We start from the raw sequence: 13,642 nt of genomic DNA, 5'->3' as shown, positions 1-13,642 counted from the left end.
TTGTGTCACTGCACATGTGTTTGCATGTGGCTTCACCATATACAGGCTTCTGTCAGTGCAATGCATGTGTGTCTGTCATGTCAGTGTGGCACAAGGAGACATCTTGGAGTGATGTCTGTGCATCTGTATGGTGTATGCAGACATGTGCGATGTCTGCAGGCCTTTGTGTCCATTTGTCCATGCTTGTGTGGGTGTGATATGATCGTGTTAGCACCGTGCACACGTGTCTGCATGTGCGTTCTCGGTACAGTGTGGCACGCATGTCGTACTGCTGTGTACTTCTGTCAGTGTCCATGTGGGTGTGCTGCTGTCGCCATGGCTCTCCTGTGTGCTCACATCTGTTCAACACGTGTGTCATTGCCCTCATACTTACGTCACCCTGGTACGTGTTTGCCTTGGGCTGGCATGCATAGGCATGTGTGACGGGTGTGCCCATGTGCTGTGCATGTGTCTGGGCTGCAGAAGCATGTACGTCCCTCTCAGCATGGTGCGTGTGTGCAGTGTATCACGCCCGCACATGTGTGGCATGGGCAAGTGCATGGGATGTCTGTTGCATGTGCTTGCGTGCAATATCTGTATGGTGTGCACAGCCTTGTGGTGCGTGTGTGTGGCATGTGAAGCTGTGTGTAATGTCTGTTTTTTGGGGGGGGAGGGGGTTGAGCTTGGGTTTCTGGGGCAGCAAAGACTCTAGCTCCTGCTCCCATTCAGGCCCCTACAGTTTCATGGCTCCGTTCCGGAGCCCCCAGGCCCGCCACACCCCCGCCTGCTCACACCCCACCCTGACAGCCCCTGCATAAGGCCAGGTGACAGCCCTCGAATCACCCCCAGCCTGCTCAGCCTCATCCCCCTCTGTTAGTCACTCCCCACCCAACTGCTGCCAATGAACTGGGACCCCCAACTTGGGTGCTTCTTGCCTGCTCCATGCAGAGCCCCTGACAGGAAGGGCCAGGGCTACCTAGTAACAACCCTAGTGACTCTGAAAGATGGAGCCGAGCTGGGCTGGGGGGAGGGCAGAGGCCGACGAGAAGCCTTCCCCCCCCCACCCCAGCTGCAGGCAGCACAGGGACCAGAACCCCCTCCCCCCAACCTGTGGCAATTAAAACTATTAGCCTTCTAATGTTTCACGAGAACCAGATGTGCCTGGGCCAGCCTTTGTGGGGGTGGGGCATGCGGCATGGGGCAGGCGAGCGAGATGCCAGCACCCAGGTCCTCTGCAGCCTTCTGCCCACCAGCCAGGAGTCCCCGAGAGCCGCCACTCAGCGGCACAAAGAGACGCAGTCCGGCCGGTGGCCAGGTGCCCCGGAGAGCCTGACTGGAACTCCCAGCTCCCAGTGCCCTCACCCCAGGCAGGCCACTGGGACCGGTGCATGCTGGGAGTTGTAGTCTCCCTGGGCCGCCCCCCTGAAAGAGGGCAGCTGTGGACTATGGTGTAGGACTCCCGGTGGGTTAAATGGGGCTGATTGCATCAGCAGGCAGCACCCTTGGCATTAGGGTGTCACCTGCTCCCCCTGTCACCCGCACCTCAGGGAGCCACTGTCACTCACTCCCCCATCACCCGCACTGAGGGGGGCAACATTCCCTGGGTCACACTGTCACCTGCTCACCCCGTCACTCACACCAGGGGTGGGGAGGACACCTTCTAGGTCACAGTGTCACCTACCCCCAGTCAGCCGGAGGGGGTGGGGTGGCAGCCTGGCTTTACCATGTCCCCGGGGGTACAGCGTCACCTTCCACCTCTACCCCCATGAGCTGGCTGAGGCGAGGGGATGCCCGCTGGGAGGGTGCAGGCCCCCCTGCCCCTCGCCCGCCCACCCAGTCACGGGGGCTTCCTGTCTGAATAAAGCCCTGTTTGTTTTGCACAGAGACGCTCACACTTTCCTTCTTCTTTCCTTGAGGCCTTACCCCCCGCCACTACCACCGTTAAGCTGACCCATGCCAGAAAGGAATCCCTCATCTTGCCGGTGGCTGGCTCCCATGTGCCCAGCTGACCCGGGGCTAAACCTCTGCTCCCCCCACCCCAGGCCCCCGTGCCCATGTCGCTCCCTCTGTCTCAGGGGAAACTTTTCTTTTATTATGTCTGAAACCCGCACAGCCTCCCAGCTCCAGAAGAGATTGATCCCCAGGGGGAGGGGAAGGAGCAGGCCCCTGCGGCACCAAGATGGGGAGGGTGGGCAACAGAAAGGACCCCCCCCCAAAATGACTGGTGTTTAATGATATTATAAACACCCCGCCCACCTGGTACTTGCACAGCATGGACATGAACCTTTGTTCCATTAGCAACAGCACTCCTGCTGGGAGGTCCGTCCCCCCCCACCCCCCCAGGCCAGCCCTCCTGCCCCACTCCCTGCAGTGCCCCTTGCTGGAAGAGGCTGGGCTGGGGTAGCCTGGAGCTCCCCGCAATGGCAGCCCTCCTGCCCTCTTCCCCTGCAGTGATGCATGTTTCTGAGAAGCAGAGTCACTCTGGCAGTGTTGTGCAACAGTGTGACTCATCTCTGCCCAGAGCCCAATCAGGGGCCAGGCCAGACCTGCCAGGCCTGTTCCTGGGGCTCGGTGCATCCTGCCCTCTGCCACCCAGGCCCCCTGGACCGCTCCAGGTGACATCCCCCTTGGCTGGCCACGGTGGTTCCAGGAAGCAGCATATGCTGCAACCATCTGGGTTCCTAGCAGAGGGTGAGGCTGGCATTTCCACTTCCTGTTGTGGCACACTGACTACTTCCTGCGCTGGCCACATGGCCCGGTGCCAGACCCTTCCACCAGCCAGCCCTGCGTGCCATGCCCCACCAGGGCACCAGTTGCTGGGAGTGACGCATTCACTGTCTGGGAAGAGGAACCCGACACACTGTCAGCAAACTGGGAACACAGCTGGGTCGTCCCTGGCCTCCCTCCATCTCCTCCCCACCAGGATGGACAGACGAACGATGCACTGTCATGTTCACGTTTATTCACAGCGGCACATGGACGGCGCTGGTGTCACTCCCGCACGCTCTCAGATGCAACTCACACTCAGCCCAACGGCGCCCTTCACACATCCATCACTCGATCGCTGGCTCATTGGTCACTCGACTGCTATCGCACACGCTCACAATCACAGCCGCATACCAACAGGCAGACAATCACAAGTCAGTCTTTCTCATTCGTGCCCTGACTCATTCAGAGTCACACCACTAGTGTCAAGAGACCCTCCAGTGGGTTCCTCATGGACCCTCAAATCCACAGCAAAGAATTTCCCTCTCCATCAGCCACCCCCAGGCATCTTTGGCAGATCACCCCACCACCACCTCTGTCACACACACACACACCCCTCCCCTCATATCTCACATACACACAAAGCCATCTCAGCATCATACTTTAGCCAGCCCTTTCCCAGCTCAGAATCCCAGCAGAGCTGCCTGCAGCCCACATAGGGGTCTTTCACACAAGGCCCAAGCAATTCTGCACAGGCCATGCAAACCCATAGGGGCACTGTCACCCCAGCGCCCTGAGACCGACTGACCCTCTCAGCTCTCAGCCCACATGGGGGAAAACTGAAGCACGGGATGGGACTGGTCTCAGGCCACACAGTGAGTCAGCACCTGAGATTAGAACCTGGGGCTTCCCAGTTCCCTGTCCACTGCTCAGTCTGCTAGGCCACACTACCCGAGAGCAGAGGGCTGCCTATCTTTGGCTAAGATACCCCATCCCCACCCCCACTGTTAAACAGCTGCCAAGCTCTACCTCAGAGGTGGCTGCATTTCAGTGGAGCTCAACATCTGGGTTCACAATGACACAGGCTGTAGATTCACCTCCACCCCTACTCCCTCCTTCAGGGTGTGAAAGGGCCCCTGACTGGGAGGTCAGGAAGACATCACCCCTGCTATAGTGTGAGGGCAGAGGAGATGGGCTACTGGGCACACGGGCCATTGCTTCTGTTCTGGGCAGGACACCTGGCTGAATGGAGCCATGGGTCTGATCTGGGGGCTGTTTGGGCTCTCTTTCATGCATGCCCCAGTGAGGGGATCTACACTGTGGCGGTGAAGGAAAGGCTGGCCCAGGGGGGAGGCGAGGGGCCAGGCCCTCTCTGGAGCCAGCAACAGCCCCAAGGCTCCTTCCCACATTCCAGCCCCACTGATGCCATAAACACTGCAACATTCATGATCCATGTGGTGAGAACAGAGGGGGAGGGGCAGCACCAGCACCATGGGTGGGGCTGGGCAGCCCCGGGCGCCATGGGGGGGGAGCTAGTAATAATCATGTCTCACATTCCTGAGGCCCCCACCCCGCTCCCCGCAGCACAGTGCCCCATACTGAGCCCCCACCCACAGCACAGCGCTCCTGACACCCTCCCAGCAGGGCAGCTACTGACCCCCATCCCACTCCCTACAGCACAGCGCCCCCTAGTGACTCCTCACCCAGCTCCCTGCAGCACAGTGCCCCCTAGTGAGCCTCATCCCACTCCCTGCAGCCCACAGCACCCCCAAGCTCAGCCAAGGCTGACTCTGAAGGAAGAGCACTCCCTACAGAGCCCCCCCTCTCTCCCTGCAGCACAGCGCCCCCTAGCACCACACTGAGGCATTGGGATCAGGCCTGACCACCCCACTGGTTCCAGGCGGAGGTGTCCCTCCCCACTCCTGAACACACCCACCACTGCTTAATTTCACAGCTGACAGGCTCGCAGAGGTCCAGGACCAGAGGCTGCTTGAAATGGTCACAGCACCCCTAGGGACACAACCACCCCCTTGGGCCTTGCTCTGGGGCTCCAGGGATCAGTTAGCATCCCGGCCGTCCCCCATCTTGTTAAAGGAGAGGGCGCCCATCAACGCCTGGACAGCTGCGCATCAGTGGGCGGGGAGGGCAGTCAGCTCCCCCGACCCCTCCCAGGCAGCTGGGAGCGCAGCTCTTCCCATAATCGTGTCTGATGGATGCTGGCTCACCGGTTTAGTGTGGAAAGGGGGAACAGACCCGGCCTACAGGGGTGCGGGATACACAAGCTGAGCAGCAGAGGCAGGAAATTGGGGGAAGGGGCATTTGGCAGGGGGAATCTAACTCCTGCTGTGGATCCAGGATCAGGATGGGGGGGCAGGCCCCCCCCCCAATTTTGGATTCACAGATTCATCCTCTGTTTGCTCCCTGGGTGCGTTCCCCACTCTGGGTTTCAATCAGGGACCCTGCAATGGGGGATGGGGAGGGGACGTCAGCTGAGCTGCGCTAGGGGAGAGGGTGGCTGGGGGAAGCAGTAGGAGAGGTGTCGGTTATTTGTGGATGGGGGGCAGAGGACCTGGGGGTTTCAGAGCTGCAGGGGATTGGGGCAGTGCAAACTTGCAGGGCAGCAGGGTGATTCCCCTTCCTAGAACCACCTGTGCGGGAGGGAATTCCCACAGAGCAGCTCAGCCATGCTGAGCACCCTAACAGACAGGGATTTATTCTCCCTGAAAAGCAGAGCAAGGCAGGTCTAGTGGTTAGAGCAGGGTACTGGGAGCTAGAGCTCCTGGGATCTATTTTATCCCCTGCAGCTTTGTAAAGTAATATCATGAGAGGCAGAGCATTGCTGAGGGGAAGCTCACAGCACTGGCGTTCCAGCTGGGCACTGCTAAAGGGAAGCTTACAGCATTGATGTCCTGGCTGGGCACTGCTGCGGGGAAGCTCACAGCACTGGAGTCCTGGCTGGGAACTGGCAAGGCACAGCTACAATGCAGACGGAGGGAGGTCTGCATTGGCAGCCCCCACCCCTTGTCTCTTTAACACCAGTAGCCAGCACAAGCGGAGGATCCTGTGGGCAGAGGAGGAAGAGCAGCAGCATTAAGCCGGGAGGAGATGGAGATAAGGGGTGCTCAGCGCTCCCAGAGCTGGGGGAGTCACTCCTTCCCTGCCAGCCGCCAGCACCAGGCCCCTCTCCCAGGGGCATCTGGGTTCGCTCGGGTGGGGAGGAGAGACGCATGCTGGTTCTGCTCTAACCAGAGGGGGAGGGCACAGACCAGTGCAAGGGGGCAGCAAGTGGGAAGCCTAAGGCAGTGCTGTCTAGTGGCTAGAGCATTGGGTTGGGAGTCAGGACACCTGGGTCCTATCCCTGACTCCTGCCACAGAGCATGGGCAAATCACTGCCCTGCCACGTGCCTCAGTTTCCCTTCCCACTCTTGGTCTGTTTCGACTGTGAGCTCTTGGACGCAGGGGCTGTCTCTCACCCCAATGCGACGGGGTCCTGATCTCAGCCAGGACCTCCAGGTGCTGCTCCTAAGGGCCCTTCCCTGGGCACCATCCCTGCAGGAGCTCTCAGCAGCCCTGAGGAGCAGGAGCTGCCACTGGCAGCCTCTGCTGGCCCTTGGGGGGCTGCATCGCCCAGCCCCTCCTGCCAGTGCTGCGATAGAAGGTTCGTTGTGTCCAGCAGCAATGTCTGTGCCCCTGGGGAGAGCTGCGAGAGCCCGGCGGAGAGGGCAAGGGAGTTAGAACAGGAGACCCAGCGCCCAGGATTCCTGGGTTCCATCTCCAGCTCTAGGAGGGGAGTGGAGTCTAGTGGCTAGAGAAACCAGGACTGGTTGTCAGGACTCCTGGGTTCTAGCCCTACTCTGGGAAGGGAGTGGGGGGGTCTAATGGATACAGCAGGGCGGGGTCTGGGACCCAGGACTCCTGGGTTTTTCTGCCAGTCTTATCACTGGCAGAGTGTGTCCCTGTCCCCCATCTGCAAAGCTGGGATATCACGGAGGGCCGCAGGGCTGAATTAGTTCATGTCCATATGGTGCTTGGAGATCCACGACTGGTGCACTGGGGCTCTCTGGCTCTCCTAAAAGCAATCAGAGATGAGGGGAGGGGAGCCAAAAGCTGCCAGGGGGCCCGGGGCTGGTGTTTCTGGGGGCACCTCTACTCCAGCCACTACGGCATAAATGGGCCTGAAAGACGCTGAAAGTTAACACTAAAGAAAACAAACCACAGGGTATAGGCGGCCGCCAGCTACATCCCCCACCCCCCCGGCTGGCCTCCCCCCTTGTACCCCTGGCGGGGTTCACTGAGAGGCCAGTATGCTTGGGGCTGGGATACCGCTGGCTCCCCCTGGAGACCCATGGGCTCACTGCGCTCAGGACGGGACAGCCCCACATTTGGGGCTCACCCCCCGGTCCCTCTGCCCAGCTCCCGGGGATGCTGCAGATCAGGGAACCCCAAGTCACACCAAACTGGGTAATCACCCTGAACCCCGTCCCTGCCCCCCAGAGCTGCCAAGTCTCAGCCCTCCCCAGTATCCCAGCCTGGGTGTCCACTGTGCTACAGAAGCTGTGGGAGGCAGTTTCCGCTCGCTTCAAGTCAAGGGATTTGGGGTGGGGGGAGTTCCGCTTCCCTGGATATCCCGCTCCCCACCCCCAGAAGGACGATCCCAAACCCTGGAGATGGGGAGCCCCACTGGCAGGTTATGGCACAGCTAGGCAGGCTGAGCCTGGGACTGGAAGCCAGGTCGCCTGGTTTCTATTTCTACCTCACCGCGTCCCACTCATTACATGCCTCAGTTTCTCCATTTGCATAAAGGGGGCAGGGAGAGGAGTTTTACCACTTCTCCGGGCTGCTGAGGGCTCCCGATGCCACAGAGCGGCGGAAGGCAGCTGCTTCTGGGGTGTGGAGAGCCACCCCCGAGGGTGAAGTGCCAAAGTAAAGATGTATCCACCGCTACTCCTGCACCATGCAATGCACTAAGTCCGCCTGCCTAGCTGATCAAAGGAGGCCAGGCCACTGAGCTGGGACCGTCCATGTGGCTTTGCAGCTCCACCTACCCGGGGGCAGGGGATATGCCCATTTGTACTCCAGGAAGCTCACAGCGCTGGAGTCCCAGCTGGGCACTGCTGTGGGGGAGCTCACAGAGCCGGGATTGCGGGATGCCCATTTGCAGTCTGGGATCTCATTGAACAGGACACAGGAGCTGGGGCCAGGACGTGGAAGACTGGGCTTGGGGGGCATGACAAGGGAGCCACAGGGCTCTGGGGGGGTCCAGAGCGGGGCTGGAGGCCGGGGAAGCTCAAGCTGAATCTGGTGCTGGGTCGATCGCCGTGGAGGCTCGTAGCTACAAGATGCACAGGCTGGGCAGGGCAAGGCACCACCTGCACTGCCCCCGAGAGGCAGCAGGAGAATGCCTTCAGTCCCAGCTTTGTGCGCTAGACACCTGCCTCTGCGAGCTCACCTGGGACCCCTGAGCGCTCACCAGCTGGCGCAGGGGACGGATCTGGGTCCCATTAGCAAGCCCAGCAGCTGGAGGGCAATGCCCTCACAGCCCCCTGCCCATATCAGAGCGCTGCACATCTCACCAGGCAGTATCAGAAGTGAGGAAGCAACCCAGGAGTCCTGACGCCCATCTCCTGCCCTGCTCCAACAGACTAGACCCTGCTCCCCCACCAGACTCAGGGACAGAACCCAGGAGTCCTGGCTCCCACCCCTGGCTCTAACTGCTAGACCCCACTCCCCTCCCAGAGCCAAGAAGAGAACCCAGGAGTCCTGACTCCCAGCCCCACCCGCTCACCCCCACTCTAAGCCACTCATTCCCTTTGCACATCCCGGCCGCGCCCTCCCACATTAGTCACCTAGCCCCTAATCCCAGCGTCCACCAGATCCGCTCTGCAAAGCCAGCGACACCCCTGGCAGGGAGCAGCGAGGGGGTTGCTGTACCAGGGCTTGCCCTGCCACTCTCCAGCAGCTAAACCCCAGGTGCGGCCCAGTGCAATGGGCTCAGGCGGCCCCGGGGCCCAGCGAGCGCTGGGATGGGCTAGTGAAGTCCGAGAGGCCCTGCAGAAGGGAGAAAGCAAGCCAGGGAGGAGCCCTGACCCCAGCCCGCTTTGCGATGGAGAGCCGAAGGACTGGGTGGGAAAAGCCGCCTGCCCGCTGCCTGCAAGGGGCTGGCGAGGGGAGCACACAGAGCCCTTTTCACTGCAGCGCCATGCAGGCCCCGCTCGGCAGCTCTCATCTGGAGCCAGATGAAATAATTCTTTCCAGGGGCGCTGCCAGCGCCCGTCCATCAGGCACTGATTAAAGCCGTCACCCTCCGTCGGCCGAGCGAGAGCCGGGCCCGCGGAAAAGCCAGCGTGAGCAGAACAGAGGCCACCTTGCTGCTCGCGTGGAGTTTGACAAAGGGGGCTGGGGGAGACAAGGGGGCTGGGCCGGGGGCAGCCCGGGGGGGCAGATTCCTGCCCACACCTGTGCCAAAAGTGTACCCCTTTCCTGTTTCCTGAAAAATGAGGAGACAGTTCCATGGTCACAAACGCCACCCGGCCTGAAAACTCCCCCCAAGCTGCAGCCAGACCTGCTGAGCCCCACATTCCCAGCCCAGCTCTGCCCCATGGGCCCCTCACTCAACCCCAGGCTCCTGCCCCCCATCACAAATGGCAGCTTGACCTCACAGCACCTCTCCAGACCTCGGGGGCTCTCGGACCCCTGCACTGAGCAGCAGGGGGCACTGTGCCCGTCAGCTAACACCCTGGCATAGGCAGAGCAAGGGTTCGCCCACACCTGCCCTCCCCACACGGTGGGGGATCACAGCAGGCACCGTCTTGCCAAGCTGCTTCGTCCCCCGAGATGCCAACGTTCCTGCCCCTCCCACGCAATGTACTTGCCGCTCCGCCGGGCCCCAGGGCAAGCACCACCTGCAACTGCCTGGGATTCCACTGTCAAAAAGCCCAGCCAGGCTCCCACGCCCACGCGGGCACGCCCCTGGGCTCCCCGTACCGCGGCCCACATTGCACAGGCTGCTGGCCAGGTCATGCCAAGCAGGGCGCTCACCGGCTCTGGCCCAGGGCTGGGCAGCCCTAAGGTCCAGTGCCCAGGGCGGGATGGGTCATGCTACCCACCCCACGCTGCCTTCAGATCCAGCCCCAGCGAAAGGAACAACGTTGGAGCCCCTCTAGCGGGCCGGGAGGTGGTGTGGGGAGGAAGGGCTGAAGGTCGGGATTGAGAGGCATCACTGAAGCTGGGGGTGGCCACAGGGGGCATGACTCCTCCATCAGGAGCCCCCCATGCAGGGGAGGACCCTGACGCCCACAGGGATAAGCCCAGTCCCACATGTGGGGCAGACACGTGCAGCCCATGACTGACAGCTGGGGCGGCGTGGGGACGCGGCTCCTGCATGTTGGGATCCGCACACAGGAGACCAGGCCGGGTCCCAGGCCTGTCCCAGCAGGCAGGAGAGGGCTGAGCCCCACGGAGCCCTGAAGCCCTGGCGCTGAGCCACCAGCCCAGCCAAAACGCTCACCGGGGACAGGGTGGGGGGTCTGACCCACCCCTGGCACTATAGGGCAGCAGGGGCTGCTGGGAGACATCCCCCTTGAGAGCCACCCCCACCAGAGGCAGGACTGTGAGCTCCCAGGGCACCATGGAAGACCAGAGACAGCGTCCCCCCGGCCCCATTCGACCATCAGGACATCCCATCAAAGTATCGCCCATCACATCAGGTCGTTGCGATGGGTCACCATGCCGCCCCCGAAAAGTCCCAGCACCAACTCCCCACTGACCCTGCCACGGCCCGATGGCAAACCCAAATGTGGCCTAGCACCAACCCTACTACATCCGGGCGATGACCCCATCAGGCAATGACCCCATCACATCCCAGGGCCAAACCTAAAAATATCCCAGCGTCACACCCGCCACACCCTGATGCCAGCCACGCCATGTGCAGGCACCAATCCTGCCACTTCCCGGCACCGACCCTGCCATGCCCTGGCGCTGACTCGGCTGCATCCTGGCAGCAGCCCAGCCATCTACAGGCACCAATCCTGCCATGCCCCGATGACGAACCCAAAATTGTCCTACCACGCCCTGGCACCCACCCCATCATGCCCCTGCGGCACATCCCTCCCGCAGCACCCAGCACAGTGGGGCTCTGATCTGGGATGGGAACTGCAGCTGCTACCCGAATAAAGAGAATGGAGCCCACCATTAGCCTCTACGCAGCCAGGGCCAGCCCCACTGCACCCCGCCATTAACCCCTTCACAACCGGAGCCTGTCCCACTGCACCCCGCCATTAACTCCTTATCATCCAGAGCCAGCCCTGCTGCACCTTGCCATTGACCTCTTCACATCCAACACCCGCCCCACTGCATCCCGCCATTAACCCTTTCACATCCAGAGCCAGCCCCACTGCACCCAGCCATTAGCCCCTTCACATCCAGAGCCTGCCCCACTGCACCCTGCCATTAGCCCCTTCACATCCAGAGCCTGCCCCACTGCACCCTGCCATTAACCCCTTCACATCCAGAGCCAGACCCACTGCACCCCGCCATTAGCCCCTTCACATCCGGGGCCAGCCCCACTGCACCTCGCCATTAACCGCTTCACTTCCAACACAAGCCCCACTGCACCCTGCCATTAACCCCTGCACATCCGGAGCCAGACCCACTGCACCCCGCCATTAGCCCCTTCACATCCGGAACTAGCCCCACTCACTCCAGCGTGGCATCACCAGTCCCAGCATCAATCCCATCTCAGCCTCGATCCCATGCCAACCCACCCTCAACTCACTGCATGTTATCGCCAGCCCTGCCACGATGCAACATCACAGCCTCAAGCTTCTTGTGATTCCCCTAAACAATGACGAACCCCCCTCCCTCAACACAGGCACCCCCAGCCCCGCCGAGCCCCTGGTACTTACACAGAGACGCCATCTCCTTGGGCAGGTCGGTGGGGAAGCCCCGGAAGTAGCCTGCACTGGTAAGCACCTCAAAAGGGGGTGAGCCCCGGATGCTGCTGGAGAAGGCGAAGGGGTAAACGGTGGGGGGGAACCCGTTCATGTGGCCCAGCGGGGTCCCGCTGGGGCAGACCCTCTCCTTGTTTGCTGCCATGGTGGGGAAGGGCCAGCAGGGGGTTGTCCGTCTGCTATGGAGCAATGCCCGGCACCGACCTGTTTTCAGCACCGGCCGAGGATCCTGGTGGCATCAGTCGCCCCCCATGGTGAGCACGCCATGGCCCCCAGGCATCTCCCTTGAAAGACACAGTGGGCAGTGGAATTGGGGTGTCCTCCACCAGGATTGAGCCCCCCCCCCCACCCCGACACACCACCGGCGTTCCTTCCTCCTGCCTTCGGAGAATCCGGGGCGTCCGCTGGGCCTTCCCGGCTGTGGGAGAAGAAGGACAGAATGAGATGGTGCTGGTGAAACTGCCGACCAGCCCCTCCCTGCCCGGTGGCGGAGCTCAGTACCATGCTGCCGCTTGGCACAGATGCCACGGCAGGGCGAGCGAGAGCTGATGAGCCAGCCAGGGGTCTCGGTCCCCTGCAGCCTGGCTGCACTTCACGGGCACCGCCTGCGCCCAGACTCCCAAAGCCCTGCCCCCGCAGGCACCCCTGCAATGGGGGAAACTGGGGGCAGGGGGCAGGGCCTGGCCCGGAGGGTTGGTGGCATCCTGCCAAGCTGCCCTGACAGAGGAAGAGCAGCTGCAACCCTCCGAGCTGCTCCAGGTCCAGGCACGGCAGGCGCCAGGGCCAAGTTTTCCTGCTGGGCCTTTCGAGCTAGATTTGCACCCAGGCCACGGGCCCCAGGAAGCCCAGGGCTCTGGTACAGTGCCAGCCTGGTCAGGGCACTCCTGACCCTGTGAGGGAGGTGGGGATAGCCCAGGAGTTCAGCGCACACACATAAACACACACAGTGCGCCCACACACACCCAGTACAGGCATGTACACACTCACACAGGCCTGTGCACGCAGCACAGGGAAAGCAGCTCCCCCCACCCCTTGCATAGGCTCTGTGTCTCTCAGCTCCCAACCTCCCACCCCACCCCATGTGAAACAGCCCTGAGCCCAGCCCAGCCCCTGCTGGAGGGGGAGGGAGAGGGAGGAGGAGTAGAGTTGCCAACCCTCCCGGATTGTCCTGGAGTTTCCAGGGTGCAGTAAGGAGGAGATGCGCCATTAATACAGCAGGGATCTGGCCTGCCACTGCCCCCAACGTTGCCCCCCAATAGGCCTGTGCCAAGCCTCATGCCCCTGGGTAGCCAGGATCCTCAGGCATCTCCTAAGCCAGTGGGGGCTGAGGGCTGGCTGGGGATGGAGCAGAGACCCACCAAACCCCACTCCCTTGGAGAAAGCTGTCCAGCCCCCTCCCCTCCATGGGCCACCCTGTGAGCCCCCCGTGCATCATGGGAGACCAGAGACAGTACTGCCCCCATGGGCCACCCTGTGAGCCCCCAGTGCATCATGGGAGAGCAGAGGGGCTCAGCTGGAGGGGGCCCTTCCAGATGTGCAGAGCAGAGAGCTTGCTGGGAACACAGCTGTCCCAGCATGCTCTCTGCCGGGGGGGGCCGGTGACGAGCAGGGCTTCGACTACTCATGGAAGCCAGTCCCGCCCCGATTACGGAGGGCCAGATGGCTCCGCATGCCCATGGGAAGGGTGATCTAGAGGCCAGTTCAACCAGTAGCCTCTGACCCACGGTGCAGGGGCCATAACCCCAAATATCCAGCCCCACCTGAGGGGAGGGGACATACCACTGTTTGGTTCGACAGTCGGGACACCTGCCTTGTCTTTCCTGCTCATTGCCAGCTAACCCCAGAGGGCTGAGGACTGGGGTTGGGGTGGCAAAGGTTCAAACTGGCTTTGATAAGCTCATTAGCATGTGCCTGACCGCCCCCCCCCACCTCAGTCCGTGGGTCTCAAGTGCTTTGCAACAGATGGGGAGATTGAGGCCCAGCAAGGGGGAGGGACTCACTTGAGGTCA

General features: G+C 61.8%; 1 protein-coding gene across 1 annotated transcript in view; it reads right to left on the bottom strand.

Moving 5' to 3' along the window:
- RARG (retinoic acid receptor gamma) overlaps positions 1 to 11,778 on the bottom strand; it is a 44,812-nt gene extending 33,034 nt beyond the window's left edge. The window contains exon 1 of the mRNA XM_077838419.1: positions 11,589 to 11,778. Coding sequence (XP_077694545.1) covers positions 11,589 to 11,778 — 190 coding nt within the window. The remainder of the gene's footprint in view (positions 1 to 11,588) is intronic.
- Positions 11,779 to 13,642: the final 1,864 nt, after the last annotated feature.

Source organism: Eretmochelys imbricata, chromosome 20 (assembly GCF_965152235.1).
Source record: "Eretmochelys imbricata isolate rEreImb1 chromosome 20, rEreImb1.hap1, whole genome shotgun sequence".
Lineage (NCBI taxonomy): Eukaryota > Metazoa > Chordata > Testudines > Cheloniidae > Eretmochelys > Eretmochelys imbricata.
The sequence above is the reverse complement of the archived record's forward strand: the minus strand, read 5'-3'. Positions and strand labels throughout refer to the sequence as shown.